General features: G+C 43.7%; 1 protein-coding gene across 1 annotated transcript in view; it reads left to right on the forward strand.

Moving 5' to 3' along the window:
• Positions 1 to 15,394, forward strand: part of scfd2 (sec1 family domain containing 2) — a 132,363-nt gene that overhangs the window by 49,723 nt on the left and 67,246 nt on the right. The window contains exon 5 of the mRNA XM_078168523.1: positions 7,579 to 7,873. Coding sequence (XP_078024649.1) covers positions 7,579 to 7,873 — 295 coding nt within the window. The remainder of the gene's footprint in view (positions 1 to 7,578; positions 7,874 to 15,394) is intronic.

Below are 15,394 nucleotides of genomic sequence, written 5' to 3' on the forward strand. Positions count from 1 at the left end.
TAACAAACCAGATTGTGCTTCTTTTGTTTGAACTGGTTAACAACAGAAAAGTTGAGAGAGAATTGATTGATTGGTAACCGTCACTGTTCAGTAAATGTAAGATCCTGTGTGCGGACTCACTCCTTTATGTGTTTAGAGTCACTTTTCCGCTCTCCTTGTTAAAGACCTGAGTTTTGTCCACACCTTTCACACAAGACAGAATAATGGTTGTAAAAAGACATCCAGAGATAAACTTTATTTTTCCATTCCTGCTCAACTTAAGGCAAATTTCCGTCTTTTAATAAACAGAAATTTTCCGGTGAACCCGTTCTCAGATTCATCATTGTCATCACCACAGGTTACAGTGAGCATATGTCCCTGCTGAGATGCTCCATGTGCGCGCTGGCAGCCTCAGATAAGGCACACTTGTCTACAAAATGTCTTTCAAAGCGCTTGTGAGCCCTGCTCTGAGTTTCGGTGTTGTTTACATGTTCGAAATCCTGCCAGCCTCTCTGAGGGTGAAGACGTACTTGTTTGTTTTCCAGCTGTTCTACTACAAATCAATAGTAAGCTTGCTGTACATAATTTAGACTCAAAGTTAAGTTGCTGTCTTCTAACTTGAAGATTTATGTATTTTGTTTTTAGATGTTTGCTTGTATCCCTTCCAGCTTTGCGTGTTGTTGTTCGTGAATGCAAATTGGATGTGATTACATATTCGCAAATGAAGCACATGTGTGCTTTTCCAAAAGAATGCAAATGAGGTTTTTTTTTTTCTAGTTGCTATGGTAATGATGAACTGTCTGACATCCATGTAAGGTGACTCCTGTCCAGGGTGTCTTTGGTTGACTAGAACAACTGACCTGTAGCCAACTTTGTTCATGCTCCCATAAGGACCCCCACCTCCACTACTCCCCGCCTCCCCCCTCCCCCCTCTGCCCTCAGGCCCCAAAAAAGCTTCATTGTGCAGGCAGTGAGCGAGGCAAGTGAGGCCTGTTTCTGGTTAGCGCGTTGTGCTGCATCTGAAACACTCACCTTCCTCCAGGGGTTGCATCTGGAGCTGGTTTCCTGTTCAGGCTGCGCCGGGCAGGGGCGGAGTTTGGCCTGGCTCCGTGATTGGGCGAGATTGAGCCTTTATGGACCCCAGGATGGCTGGGATTGCCAAACAGTAATCTGTCAATCACTGGCATAGCGATTCAAACCAGATCTTAATGCAGGCGAGAGCTTATGATTGGTGGAAAGGCGTGAGCAAGAAGCCAGTGATATTTCAGTCACAGGCCAATAATCCAGCAGCAAATTTAGCATCAGAAAATCTGTTGAGCCTATTCAGGGAACAAAGAAGTGCTATGTTTTTATGTTTATTTTTATCCAAAGTCAGTGTTTCTTTGGGAAATATTTAGTCATGACGAAAAACTCTTAAGTAATTTTAAGTAATGGCTTTATTTGAGTAATTGCGAGCCCTAAAAGTGGCATTGTTTTGACAGAGCGATGCCATTGTTATTCTATAATTGTGTGTAATAGTGGCATTAGAGCATGGCAGCAGGGTCCGCGCATTCAGTAATGGTGTGTAATAATAACGTTAGCTTCCTGTTATTACTGCAGTAATTCTGTAGCTCAGGTCATGAGCACTGCCCCTAAATCTGCAGCGTGGACCTTAAATGCCACATGAATTAAGCAGCATTCTTTTAGAGTCTGTCATTGAGAGTATTTTTATAGGGTGTCCTGGGGAAAACGTCAGAGGGGTTTTTGAAAGCTTAGTGCTGTGGTGGAAAGATATCCTTAAAAAGTTTACTTGCATAAAACTGGTATTAGTGGAAAAACTTATTTGAATGGGCTCCTTTTGAAGTGTTTCATTACTGATGCATTGAGATGTTGTAGGTGGTCCAGATGGGACAAAGTCCAACCACTCACTACCTTTGGCCCTAAGTTTTATAAATGCATATTCTTCAAAGTACTTTCAACTTCAAAGGTCAAATAAATCTAAGAAAATAAAGCTCATATAATCTAAGAGCAATGCTCTGATTGTGCTTTCCTAAGTGCCATGGAAAGCATGCTGTATTCTGCTCTATTCTGTTCCCAGAGGTGTACGGCGCACTACCTTTCCAGCAAGCCTGTGTGCCAGCGCTGTGAGTCGGGCATTGTTGAGTTTAGCTTCGGTGCTGGAAAGAGCTTTAGTCAGTCTTCCCACTCAGCTTCACTCAGCTCAGTCTCAGTTATGTACCGAAGACCTCCATTTCCTGCTCTGGCGCCGTCGCATGCAGCTGACAGCAGCTTTTATAGATCTCCTGAAGGGACCTGGTTACAGTGCATGCTTCCTCTCACACATAAAAACATACACACACATTGCACAGTGCACATAGTAAAGGAAGGCATACCATGCTGCAAAGATAGGAAAAGAGATTAGACTTATAATATTTTGAAAAAACACATTTGCTCAGTGGAAAAAATTCCAATATTTTCTTTTAGCAACAATTTCAAATTAAATTTCCAAATTCAAATTCAGTTTTCCACACTTATGTGCTGTTCATTAGACCAGCAGTTCCCAAGTGATGTAGCCACAGGGTCCAGATTTCTCCTTAGTCAAGAGTTAAAGGTGCACAGAGTTCAATATATTCAGCGCTATACATGCAGTTGGCCATGTCGTCGTGCCAGTTTACTGTCTCTTTCAAGCACCTGTCCAATAGTCATTCACTCTACAGCAGGAAACGGCACTTCAAAGTAAAAGCCCTGTGCTAGAAACGTTGGAAACGATACAAACTTAAGACGTTTGTGAGTCACTTGCAGTCCATTCAGAAAGGACCGCGACACACCAGTTGGGAACCACTGCATTAGACACTGTTCCAGGCATAGAAAAGAACAAAATGACAAAACTACATTAAAATACATGAACTGTTCACAAAAAAAACAGCCTAATTAGCTTACAGCTGTTTCGCTACAGACTGACCAATTGATAACTACCTTTCTATGTCCGTAGTTCCCAACCTAGGGGTTTTGATCCCTATATAAATCTGAGGAGTCATGAGATGATCAAAAGGAAAAGACAGAAAATATATATTGCTTGTAATGCTCACAACTCATGCCCACACTGTAGCCATGACATGTGGACATTGCTTCATTTGAAGGGATCAAGAGCCCAAGTATCCAGGAACCACACTGTTCTAGGTAACTACATTAACTACAAAAAGAAAAAAACTTAACTTAATTAATGTCATTTGCAGTATCACTTATTGTAGTGTAATGCATTTTGATGTTCTTACAAGCCTCCTCTGGCCCTTTTCTGCTGTTAATCAATACTTGTCATAGCCTATGTAAGGTCACAGCAAGACAAAACTGCATAATGGTAATTTTGATTAAACCGGCAGTCTTTTCACAATCTGGCACAGGTTTTACAACAGCGTGCTGTAGTTAGGTGACAGCATCACGAATCCTGTTCTCCAGGAAGACCTGCAGCACATCACGTGTCTCCTCGTAGATCAGACCGGAGATACACTTCACTCCACTACGGTGAGCCAAGTAGCGGATAGCAGGCTTGGTGATTCCCTGAATGTTATCATGAAGGACTTCACAGTGATGCTTGGCGTCTCCTTTACCGAGTCCTGATTATTCACCTAGGCTTATACAAACCCTATATTTTTGAGTCATTCAATTTGATGGGCTTAGAATGCAAAGAGAATTAAAAGAAGAAGATTAAAGACACACCTTTTTAATCAGGCTTTTAACTAATATTTTAAACTCTTCTTATGTTCTTATCTGGTTCTATCCTACTTTATGTTGCTGCTTTTATCTTGTTTTTTAAGATGATATTAATCTTAATTTTTTGTTTTTATTTATCACTGGTACTGTATCTATTCTATTTTATTTATAATCTTACGTATTTTATTTTTGGTACTGTATTTATTTTATTTTATTTATTCTTTTAGTCCTATTTTATGCTTTTAGTCTTTAGCTTTTAACTCCAGTGTTTCCTCAGGGGGGGTCCTCCACACTGGGAGCTGTGTCGGGTCTGCTATTGGGGGTGCTGTCCTTGGGTCCCTTCGGCCCGGCCGGCTGGGGGCTCCTCCCTTCGATGTGGGGGTCCACCTGTCTGTCGGAGTCGGGGGGCCTGGGTGCTGGTCCCTCCCGATGGCACGGCCTGCGGCTCCTCCCAGTGTGGACAGCCCCAAAGGTGGCGTTTCCTTGATCCTCAGTGCCATGCCATGTCTCCCTATTGTGTGTGTGTGTGTGTGTGTGTGTGTGTGTCTAGTATGAAGGGTGGGAGGGAGGGGCTTTCTTTGTAATTGTTTTTCTTTCTTTAATTGTGTTAATTGCTTTTAACTCTGTAAAGCACTTTGTGTTGCATGTCCGTGCAGGAAAAGTGCTGTACAAATAAAGTTGATTGATTGATTGATCGTTGTTTACATGTTGGCGATTACATGGAAATTAACAACATATGTCTGATAGTTGTCGGTCATATGGATCTTCAAAAAAAAAAAAAAAAAAGTCGTAAACTCTGATCTGGCAGCTGATTGACTTGAAATCTGTCAAAAAATAGTAAAGACCAAATGCTGAAGAACACACAAAGCCATGGTATGCCTGAGTCTGAGAACATATAATGTTGGTGTGCTCGGAGGCCCAGGAGGTAACACTAGTTCAGTTATGATGGAGGTACTTCTTGACAAATGATGTGGGGGCCGAGTCCCTCCAGAGCTCCTCTTTCAGCTCCTCCTCTCTCCACTGACCCATACTGAGAGCTTCTGATGCCAGAGTGAGTTAGCAGCAGGTACTTCTCAGGCCAGCTTTGGTCAAAATGAAAATGTAATTTGCTGACAGTGGGCATGCTTCTTTGAAAGCACTGAGGATCATAACAATGTCCTCCTGGACGCGTGCAGACAGCAGTGTGGGCGATTAATAGTTCTAAAGTGAGAGATGAAAGAGAAAATGCTTAGCCTTTTGCATTTCAACAAAAGACCTTTAATGTTCTTTGTCTGTCTCTCCTCGCTGCCATACACCAGCAGAACTAGCGAGGGAAAAATCCCCAAACATTGTTTGGCAGTTCCAGTGAATGCAACTTGAAGAGGTATTTGATTTCACAATGTTAAAGAAGAAAAATGTGTGGTGAGATTGTGTTTGAACGGTCCCGAAGGGCGAGTGGTTGGCTGGGGTCTGAGGCAGGGAGGAGGACTTGTTGGAGTGTGTTCTCCTGATACTTTGGAGGCTGAGAGGATTTGACTGATGCAGATGTCACCATCAGGAGTGTCTGTTCATGCAGCAAAGACTGTAAATGTAATGTTAAGTTGAACTTTATACATATGGTCAAGGAAATCACTGACATCAAAGGAGTTACTGATGTAAAGCTTGTATTGTGAACACTCCACGATTAGGGACATTTTCCAAAAAGTCTCTCCTCAGCCACTTCTTCATAAGGGACGGTCAGTCAGTTCTGTGGCTTTGGCTCACCGTCTCTGGGTCTTATTGTATTGCGTCTTTGGCTCGGTGAAGAGTTCTTCTGGGTCAGACACAGGATCCCCCCAGTGGGCCCACCACAAGGTCCAAAGCCCCTCGTTCTCAGAGCATGTTTGTCTTGGTGAGCGGAACACAAAGCTCTCCACAGAGGAATCCCTCGTTAAAATGAAATATATCTACGGGGGCATTTGTAGCTCTATCCGACACAAACATTCTCTCCTCTGTCAACAATCCTACCCTTTATACCATCATCTGAAACTTAATTCCTTGTCGTGTAATATCTCGGTATCTTTCTCGACTCCTTTTCTTCCCCTGCTTTGTTTTGCACTCTCTCCCTCCACTCTGTGAACCCGTTGCCTCCGTTTCCCCCCTTTCGGACCTATTTTTCATGCAATTTTTCGGACAGATTAGCTCCACGCCCTTGTTTTATAGATCTATGAGCTCACTCTTGTTGTGAGAGTGGCCAGTGTTCTGAAAACGGTCCGGTGATCTACAGCATGTTGGACTAGAGCACAAACATGGTGAGGGACTACTCAGACCCGCTCAGACAGGCTCACAAAAACAGGTCACTGCACCTAAACATTGGCCCAAATGTTGGCTGTGTGTGTGTGTGTGTGTATGTGTGTAGTTGAGAGAGAGAGAGCAGTTCAGTGCAAATCCAACAAAAGAATGAAACAAAATTAAGCGTTACCTCAGCCACTCACAGAGCTGTAAAATTAGCAAATGGAACGATGAGCTCACTCACACTGTGCTCTTAATTTGAACACACACACACACGCACACACACACACACACACACACACACACACACAAACTCTAACTTATTAGAATGCAGGCTAATGAATAGGTAATATCAAATGATGTAAACACTCTGTGCATGATAATGCAATGAACCCAACAGGGGGACACAGCCAGTTAATCAATGAATGAACCTGTTGTTTTTACACTTCGGTTTCCTTTTGGACTAAACAAACAAGATAAAATGCGAAGGTAAGAGGCTGCTGGTGGCACCTCTGTATACAGGAATTATTATTCCCTTTGTTTTTTCTCTACTTTTACTTTTAATTGGCTCCTGTTTGTTCTGTTAAAGTGAATGCATCGTGCAGTCATTTCAAACTCAACACTTCCTGTACCCATTTAAAATTAAAAGCCCATTATAACTTCGGTTGAGAGAATCCCTTCATTTTCTAAACAGGCTTTTATTGTGAAACATTTGCAGGAACTTTTTGTGGAGGATTCAGTGACGCGGTACTTCAAATGTAGCCTCGCGTCTTCCCCGTACGTGAAGAGCCCGGTTTCCATTCACTCTGAATTTTGTCTGGATTCTGGTTCTGGTTTAGAGAGCGGATCCGGAATTCACCAAATTCACCAAAGTAAAAGCGTTCACCAAAGTAAAACTTTAAATTCTGGCGCACCATCGATTTACAATAAAAGACAAAGGTTAACTTAATGGCTTGGGGCTTTTCTTGTAAATTACATTCTTTAAATTAAAAAGTTTCACCGCATTTTTATTAGCTTGGTGATTTTATTTTGATGGAAAGGCACATCCATCGAATTTCGGATCCTGTCTCTCTCGCCCTGGTTCCGGTTCCCTACCAAAACGGCCACTAAACAGCCCCAGACTACTTCAAATGTGGCTCCTGCCATCTGGTGGCACTTTTTACTAGATCAAGTATGTCACTAATGCGAAAGCCAATCGCTGTCCAATACAGGAAACACACTGGCAAAGTGCCAGAAAGAGGGGGTTTTTTTTGGTGGGAAAACGATGTTAGGGGAACTTGAAATAAAAAAGAATTGTTCTCTCTTGGCAAAGCCTTTCCCATAATGCAACTCGACTTCTGACAGTTGTGGGTCAGGGTGTCTTTATGCTATTAGCTGCTAGCCTCAAGCAGAGATGAGGAGCAGGCTAAAGAGGTTTAGTAACGTCACTTCTTTCTAACACCACAGCTTCAGTTTTTATTCATTTAAAACTTGTAGTCTGTATCAACCCACGCTGACTTGAGTGACATCACATGAGGTGATTTATATGTCATTTATGACTTTGCACAGCTCCCTTTGGCACCTTTTATGTCTTTAGTAGGCACAAAAGTTGCTGTCTTCTGACTGACCACCTGTTTTCTATGTATGTCTGTGTCTGTGTGTTGTGTTCGGGTGTCACAGGCTCTCGGAGACTCTGATTTCCCTGCCGTGCTGAGGCAGCTGCTGCCCTTGATGAAGCCCCGTGGAGGTGAGGACAGTACGGCCTCGGGGTCGAGGTCCAGGGAGGATGAATGCGGGCCTGACGAGCTGATCCTCCTGCTGGTTTACCTTTACTCCCTGGCTGACGAGGCGCAGCCTGCAGACCAGGACACCGAGGAGGAGGAGCTGGAGAAGCTGGAGAGGGAGCTGATGGGAGCGCTCACCCTGGTCATCACCCGAGAGGCCGAACTCAGCCCCTTGCTGCAGAAACTCACCGGTGAGAGAGAGTTAATGTGATCCTAATTTTCGTGATTGCTTCCAGGGGCGTGCTCAGTTTGCCAAATTTGCTGATGGTCAAAGAGGAGAGAAATTGGAGTAGGAGAGTGGGAACAGCTGATTGTTTATTTCCTCTGTCTGCTTCCAGTGCTGTTAATGGGAAAGTTTCTATCAAAGTCTTCACACCCCATCCCTCTCTCTCTATCCCTGCATCACACTCGTTCATGCACACACACCCACACACACTTTCTGGTTAGTTTGGCAAGCAGCTACACAAATAATCGAGTGTGGGAATGTCTGAACTTGGTGCATGCGGATAAGTGTGAGAGAGAAATTACCCTTCACATTAACATCGACAGCACCTCTGCTACAACAGTGAGATTTACCTGAATAGAAAACTTTTTATTGTGGTTTAAACTTTCTAATATGCACCAGTGTGTGTGGACCTACTGGTTGCTTTGGTTCCACTGTGCAGCACCAGTCATTGCTGGTTTAGCTGAGCTGGTAACTGTGTGGTAGAGCAGATCAAGGCCTTAAGATGAATTAACCGTTCTACCTCCTCACCACAGCCAGCTGTACCTCCCTGAGTAATAGCGTCTTTAACCTTGAGCCTGTACACACACGGTTTCCTCCCCTGCCACATAGTTCATAATTAGAGCTACTTTTAGTTCTGGCCTGGCTGTACCTTAGCACACACCCTGAAATAACACACTGCTGTTAGGGGTTTCATCTCATATCGCACATAGGCTCATATAGTATATATAGGGTTGGTAAATCTATGTAAAGCACTAATAAAGATTGTTGATCCTTTCACTCTTTTTCACTGTTTCTCTTCTCATACTCTGCCTCCCTCTCTTCCTGTTCTACTTGGCTAAGTGCAGCTTGGAATCGAGGGGCCTCTTGGCAGGCACAGGCCGAGAGATGTGGCTCATGTTAAAAACCTGACTCTCTGTTATAAACACTTCATTGGAAATTACCATGTCATAGTGTGCCAGGTGTGATTCAGACAAAAAAAGCTATGTGTGTGCACACATGCGCACGTCTTGCCCATTCAGAGGAATTCTGCAGTGTGTGCGCACCCCGCTTTTTAAATGTAAGCGCGTGTACGCGCACGCACGAGCGTCTGTGTGAGAGTTTTTATGGCAGACGATGAAGTGCTTGGCTGGGGTAACATGAGGCGGGAGGTCGTCTCTCTCTGCATCCAGAGCAAAACACTGATTGTGACATTCTGCCCAATTAAAAGACTCAAATGGAAACCAGACGTTGAATGAAACCTGGTCGCCATGAGAACAATGTTTTTACAAATTCTTCTATTTAGCTCCCCTTGGCTACAGCACATGCAGGAACACAAGAACAATATACACACACAGGAACGGCAGAAATACAGAGAAGAAATAAGGACAAGTAAGTTTAGGACAGTATGCAGGACAGGCTAATGCAACACACCCCCGACCCCACTAACTATTTCCTTCTGGGGGACTTAATTAAGGAGCATCTTCAGGAAATGATGTCCCTCTGACTTTTTTATCCTGTAGATTTTTTCTCTTCCATGTTTCCTGTCAGCCCTGGTGATCTTGAGTTGTCTGTGGAGCAGCATCAAACTTCCATGAATTTTCAGAATAAGGCCGGAGTTTTTTTCCCACGGTTTGTTACATAATCAGTGAGGCAACATTTATCTTTATTCATAGGGATATTTGAAGAATAAAGGTTAAAGTCCTCCTCCTGACACACCAGCATTCATGATGGCAAATTAAACTTCAGTGCTCATGTTCATCGTAATACATGAACATGTCACGTTGTGCAATAGTGGCTCATTTAAATGTTGACGTTTAGTTCTTGGACACTAATGGAGCTATATGGAATGGTTATATCATGCTTTAGCTACATAGCTGTTCAAAAACTTTAATTATAATTACCTTTATTTACACAGGGAACCCATTGAGAACAAGCTCTCTTTTACAAGGAGGCCCTGATTACAGTACATAGAAAACGATAAAAGCACACAAAAATCACAGTTTAGATCGACTGACACAACGAGATTTCATATTTTTACACGTGCGTCAATTTCAGACAAAAAATACTGACTTGGTGTGCAAAGGCCTTTACGATTTAAATATTGTATCTAACCAGAAAGGCTTCACACCAGAGGGTGGACATTACATCAGCATCAACAGACTCCTCAAACTGCCATAATATAGAGTGTAGTTTGGGCTTCCAAAAATTTTTCCTGTCTGCATGTTTGCATTTGTGTTCGCAGTTCAACTTTCCCAGTACTGTGTGCGTCTGTGCATGTGAATTAAACAGTCATGTATTCATTCTACAGCACAGTACAGTATGTCTGCATTGTTGTCTTAGGGATGGCTTTGATTAAAGGGTTGAACAGTATTTATCCAAGAAAATGGTTCCGCTTATTGCAGCCTGGGAAATGAGCTCTTAAACCAAACGCTCCACAGCCGACACCACATGTGGAAACAGCCACTTTGGTCATGGGCAACACTGCGAATGTAGAACAAAGCGTGTGATTGGATAAGGAACCAACTTCTCTCCTAAAACTTTGAGTCTGATTGGGCGCTGCCAGACAGTCTGTGTTGTGCATGGGCGGTGTGTGTGATGTGTGCAGGTTGTAAACAACTCCATGCAGTTGCTGTTAATCCCTTGTTCAGTTGTGGCAAAAACGACACTGATGCTGGTAAGAGAGTGATAATGAGTGTTCCTCCAACTCCTTTATGGATTAGTTTCCTGTCAGCCTTTGGTGAGGAATTAAACCTCCTCCCTCTCCTTTCTGATTTCTTCTTCTCTTCTCTCAGCTTTGGGGTTACAGTCAGCGGAGAAGCCAACCCAAATGTTCTTCACCCTAGGACATCTAGCTAGCTTGGGATGATGGATCATAGTTTGTCTGTACTTATGTCAGTGTGTGGGTGTGCAGCTCCAGTAGTGAGACTGTGAAATCCCAGTCCCCAGATGGTGATGATAGTGATTTACTGGCAGCAGCGACAGAGGAAGGGAAGAAGGTCACAAAATAACTTTTTTAGAGCAGGACGTGGATTTTAACTGAAACTGCTGTGGTTTCATGTCATGCTCTTCTCTCTCCTGCTCTCTACCTCAGACACACACATCGGGTTTGTTATTCATCCTGTCAGTGGGGTGTGCACGGGGCAAGGGAGAGGGGAGCAGTGGGAGAGTCAGACCTCCCCAACGCCGCTGTTTGGGTTGGCACGGCAACACGGGCCAGTCAAGGGACATGAAAGGGATCACACATAACTCTGGCCACCAACTCTCCGTCTGCCTACTTCTCAAACTTTTCTTTTCTTTGTTTTTTTTTTATTTCCCTTACCATTTCTCCCTCTTTCCCTCTTTTTACCACCCTCTATTTCGTCCTCCTTCACTCTCTCCGAGGCCCTAAAGCACCAGCCTGGTTGCAGGGGGAAGTGGAGCATAAGTTAGTCTAATGATCGCGCCTGATTAAATATATTTCCCCTGTTGCACTGTGTTTATGAAATTAGTCCCAATTATTTTTAATTGGTGGTCTTTCTTTACTTCCTTCTCTGTTCCACAAACACACACAGATACATACACACATACATGTATGAGGTGAAACCCGCAGACCCCGGGGTGAACAAAGCAGCCGGTGGCGTTGTTCTCTCTAGTTCACTTCATCAGATAAGCTGATGACATGGAGCTCAGGCTTTAATTAACAGAGGCTCATCAGCTCGTCACTGCCGGGCCAGACAGGCCTGCTAACCAGGCAGGGCCACACACAGAGTTGTGATCAGACCCCCAAACCCGCATCCCACCAAGTCAGCAGTTACACACGGTGGTTGGGTCTCCATACTGTACCCTTGTTTTGTTTTATTTGTCAGTTCACGCTCTACTTTTCTCCTCCTCTTGGTTGTCCTAAGTTAGACCCAAAGGACAGTGTGAATGAAGGTAACAGGCAGGCAAGGTAACAAATGTACAACTCTGAGGCTGTATAGCAACATGGCGATATAGATGAACTGTCAGACACTAAAGAATGTGTAGTTTGGTTGAGGTGTAAGATAAGGTTTAGAGGACTAGACCTGTCATCATAACTGCTGTATTACCCTATCCAGGCCTTGTCCATATTTCTCACAATATTGCCCGTGTTTGTGTGCGTGTTTGTTTTCAGCAGTGTCACCAACGTTTAAGTCAACATGATGCCAGAATAAACAGCACGGTTGTCCCAACTGTTTTAAGACTTAGGCATAGCGCCTTAGCATTTTTTCACAACGCCTACGCCAAGTGAACAGAAAAAACTATGCTGAGACACGTTCTGCTGTCATCTCTGGTCGCGCTGCTTCTGTCCTCTCATCTGCTTTGTCTCTGTCGGAGTTTCACTATGGGCGTGGCTCAGCTCCTCCACGCACGCACACACACACACACACACACACACACACACACACACACACATCTAAGTTTAATTTATTGACTTGTTTTATTTATTTATTTTTTCACATTCCAATTCCAGTGGTTGAATACTCTTCAGAGTTAAAAGTTCATTGCTTTTTTTATGCAATTATATTATCACTATATCAGTGGCATAAAATGATCTTAAATGACAATATTATCACAATTATTTCTGGGACAATATATCGTCCACCAAAAGTAGTTATTGCAAAAAGCCTGAAGCCTGTTCAGGATGACGTTCATTAAGATGTGGTGACTGAACTCACCACAAACTCTGCTCCCTTCAGTCTCTCCATTTTTCCTCTCGCCTCTTTATGTTTGTGAAGCAGATTTATTAAGTCCCGTGATAAGCACAAATTTTTAGGTAGAAACATTTTTTTTCATGGAGGTGTCTTTGCACCAGTTTACTTCTCCCCTGGCAAATTTGTATTTAGTTGTGTTTTTCCATTAATGTTGTATACACTCCCGCTGCCTCTAATATTTGCTTAGCATTCTTTTGAGCACACAGTTGGACTGTTGTGTAGAATTTTTTTTTTTTTGTCTGATGGGTAGCACACAAAGTTTTTTCTAAGTGAAGCTGAATCTCTGTAAAATGCCTCTCTTATTTGAGTTGTGTAAACAACTCTTCGCTTTTAGTGTGAGCTTTGGTAAACACTTTTCATGGTATATTAGTAACAAAGACACACAGCAAAAGATGTGTTTGCTGCTCCACTTGCCCTTGACAACAAGGATACTGAGCTGGAAGGTTTGAAACTGCAAGGATGGATGGATAGATGTAGGCATGAATGGATAGTTGCACAACGTAAAAATCATCACTAGATGCTTAATAAGCACCAAAAAACATGCAGTCTTTTAGAAGTCAATGAAAACTTGTGTAGGTTTATCTCATATTCCTCCAGAGTGCAATGTCAAATCAGAATGAAACAGAAGAACTGAAACACACCAGAAGCAGAACTGATGAAGCCTCTTGGAAAAATGGTAATACCTCAACTTAAGTCCAGGATTTGTTTTGACTTGTCGGTGAAATAGTATGACACAACCTGGAAGGGAGAGAGACTTCTTGTCTCTGGAAGGGATAAATTTGCATCAGTGCATTTATTTTATTGGTCAAATACTGAACTGTAGGTTGTGCTGTGAAGTGCTGCACTGTATGCAGAAACAAACAAATGAATCCGTAGTATTATCACTCAAAAGCAAACAACTGCAGTCAGTAGTAGCTACGGTTTGTCGGGTAGATTTCACAGAGCTGGCCCAGAGTGTAGTTTACACCTCTGTTTGGTTTATGGAGTGTGTTAGCGCTCAGCGGAGAATTCCTCTGCTTCTTATTTATGACAGGAAATGCACATCATAAAAGGCTCGTAAGCACTTATATCTCCGCTGGGAATCGGGCTTGTAGAATGAAAAAGGACACTATCACGATCCCACACAGACTTGCAAATAGACATGCAAGCGCTCCCTGAACAAAGCAAAGGCAGAAATACACACCAGACACACATACAGGCTGAGTCCGGAGGGACTCTAACTGAGACAGTGGCCCCTGGCCCCTGCACACGCGTCAGTGCAGGCGGGGGTCAGCCTGTGACCCTTAGATGGAGGGTCAGTGTAGGAGTCCGGCCAACACACTCTACCCGCTTGCCTCTCCATCTTCTGCAGGGACTCTTCTTGGTTCCTCTTGGAAGACATTGCTTTTGATCTGCATACATAAGTTTCTGCTTTAAAGTGTGTGCAGCAGTCAGACTGAGAGACAAGGAATTTAAAGAGGTGTGTTTGTGGATGTGAATGGGTCTCTGCGTAGGCTTTTTGGCAGGACTGCAACAAGGCAAGTCTGTCACTGACTGACTGAGTGATAACGTTACACCATTGTTCTGGCAAGTGCTGAAGTTTCCCCATTGGCCATTGCTCTTTCAAAATAAATGTGTGCATGTTTCTGCTGCTAATGTCTTTACCCCCCCGATCAATCATCTGATCCACTCCCTCAGTAACCTTCATACACAATACATTTGTTACCAGTGCTGCCAACTCTCAGGCAGTGAACCTGAGACTCATGCAAATTTCTGCTGTTCACACTGGATACATACATGTGCCCATGGGCTGACTATGAAACAATAAACCCCCAGGCACAGATATGCAAAAGGCCCCAATACCTCTCCTAAACAGGAGCAAGACACACAGACTCCGTGGTGGTGTTGCCTTTTTTGATGTCCAACCTGTGTGTCTTCAGAATCAGCGCCTGTCAGTTCATTCTCTGCACAGAGCGTTTGTGTTTATATCTTTACCTCCACAAGTCGACGGTAAGTTGCTGTTCCATGCACACAAGAGGACACCATGGGCTCGTGAATCCAGCGGTCACAGTCAGATCACAGTCAGGTGTGCAGTAGTCTGAGTGGGCGGAAGTTTGCTGCATAGATCAGCCTCTCATTGGGCGGAACGAGCCACCCGCTGAAGTCCCGCCCTACCACCTCCGGTTGTGTAGCAGTTTTCAACACGTCCTTTACTAACTTTTGCAGTGTTTGATGTTGCGGGGATGTAGCCATTTTTCTGCCATGGTTCGCGTCCTATAGGCGATATTTTTATGGGCGTGTTACACCAAAACCTGTTTCCCCCCGGCAATATTTTTGCAAGCGCACCGTTGCTGTGGCACCGCCCAGAACGACTGTGATTGGTTGAAAGAAATACAAGCAGCCGGGGCGTTTTTTTCTCCAATCTTAAAGTGAGAGTCGGCCCAGCCAGACCTTTCTTTTCTTGAGAAAGGTCTGGTGAGCGAGACTAGGTGTGCAGTGATGGAGCATGCCAGACGCACTTTTGGTGATTCTGTGGCCAGGCTCTCTTGAAACACCTGTGTCGTCCTTGGAAAGAATGCATTGTTATAAGTGGGGACATTAAAGGCTGTGACAATCATGGCCAATCATGTTCACTACTTCCACCCCCTTTTAATCAAAGAGCTCTCTCCATCACAATGCACTGGGAACCTGTGGAGAGGAAACATAGGACCTGCCATGCATAATTGTGGCTTGAGATGGTGCAGCAGCACTAGGTTAGAGACTGCAGATGGAACAGCTACCTGCTGTCTTTAGATGTCTGTAAAAAAGAGTCACCA

The sequence above is a fragment of the Epinephelus lanceolatus genome, chromosome 6 (assembly GCF_041903045.1).
Source record: "Epinephelus lanceolatus isolate andai-2023 chromosome 6, ASM4190304v1, whole genome shotgun sequence".
NCBI classification, from domain to species: Eukaryota; Metazoa; Chordata; class Actinopteri; order Perciformes; family Serranidae; genus Epinephelus; species Epinephelus lanceolatus.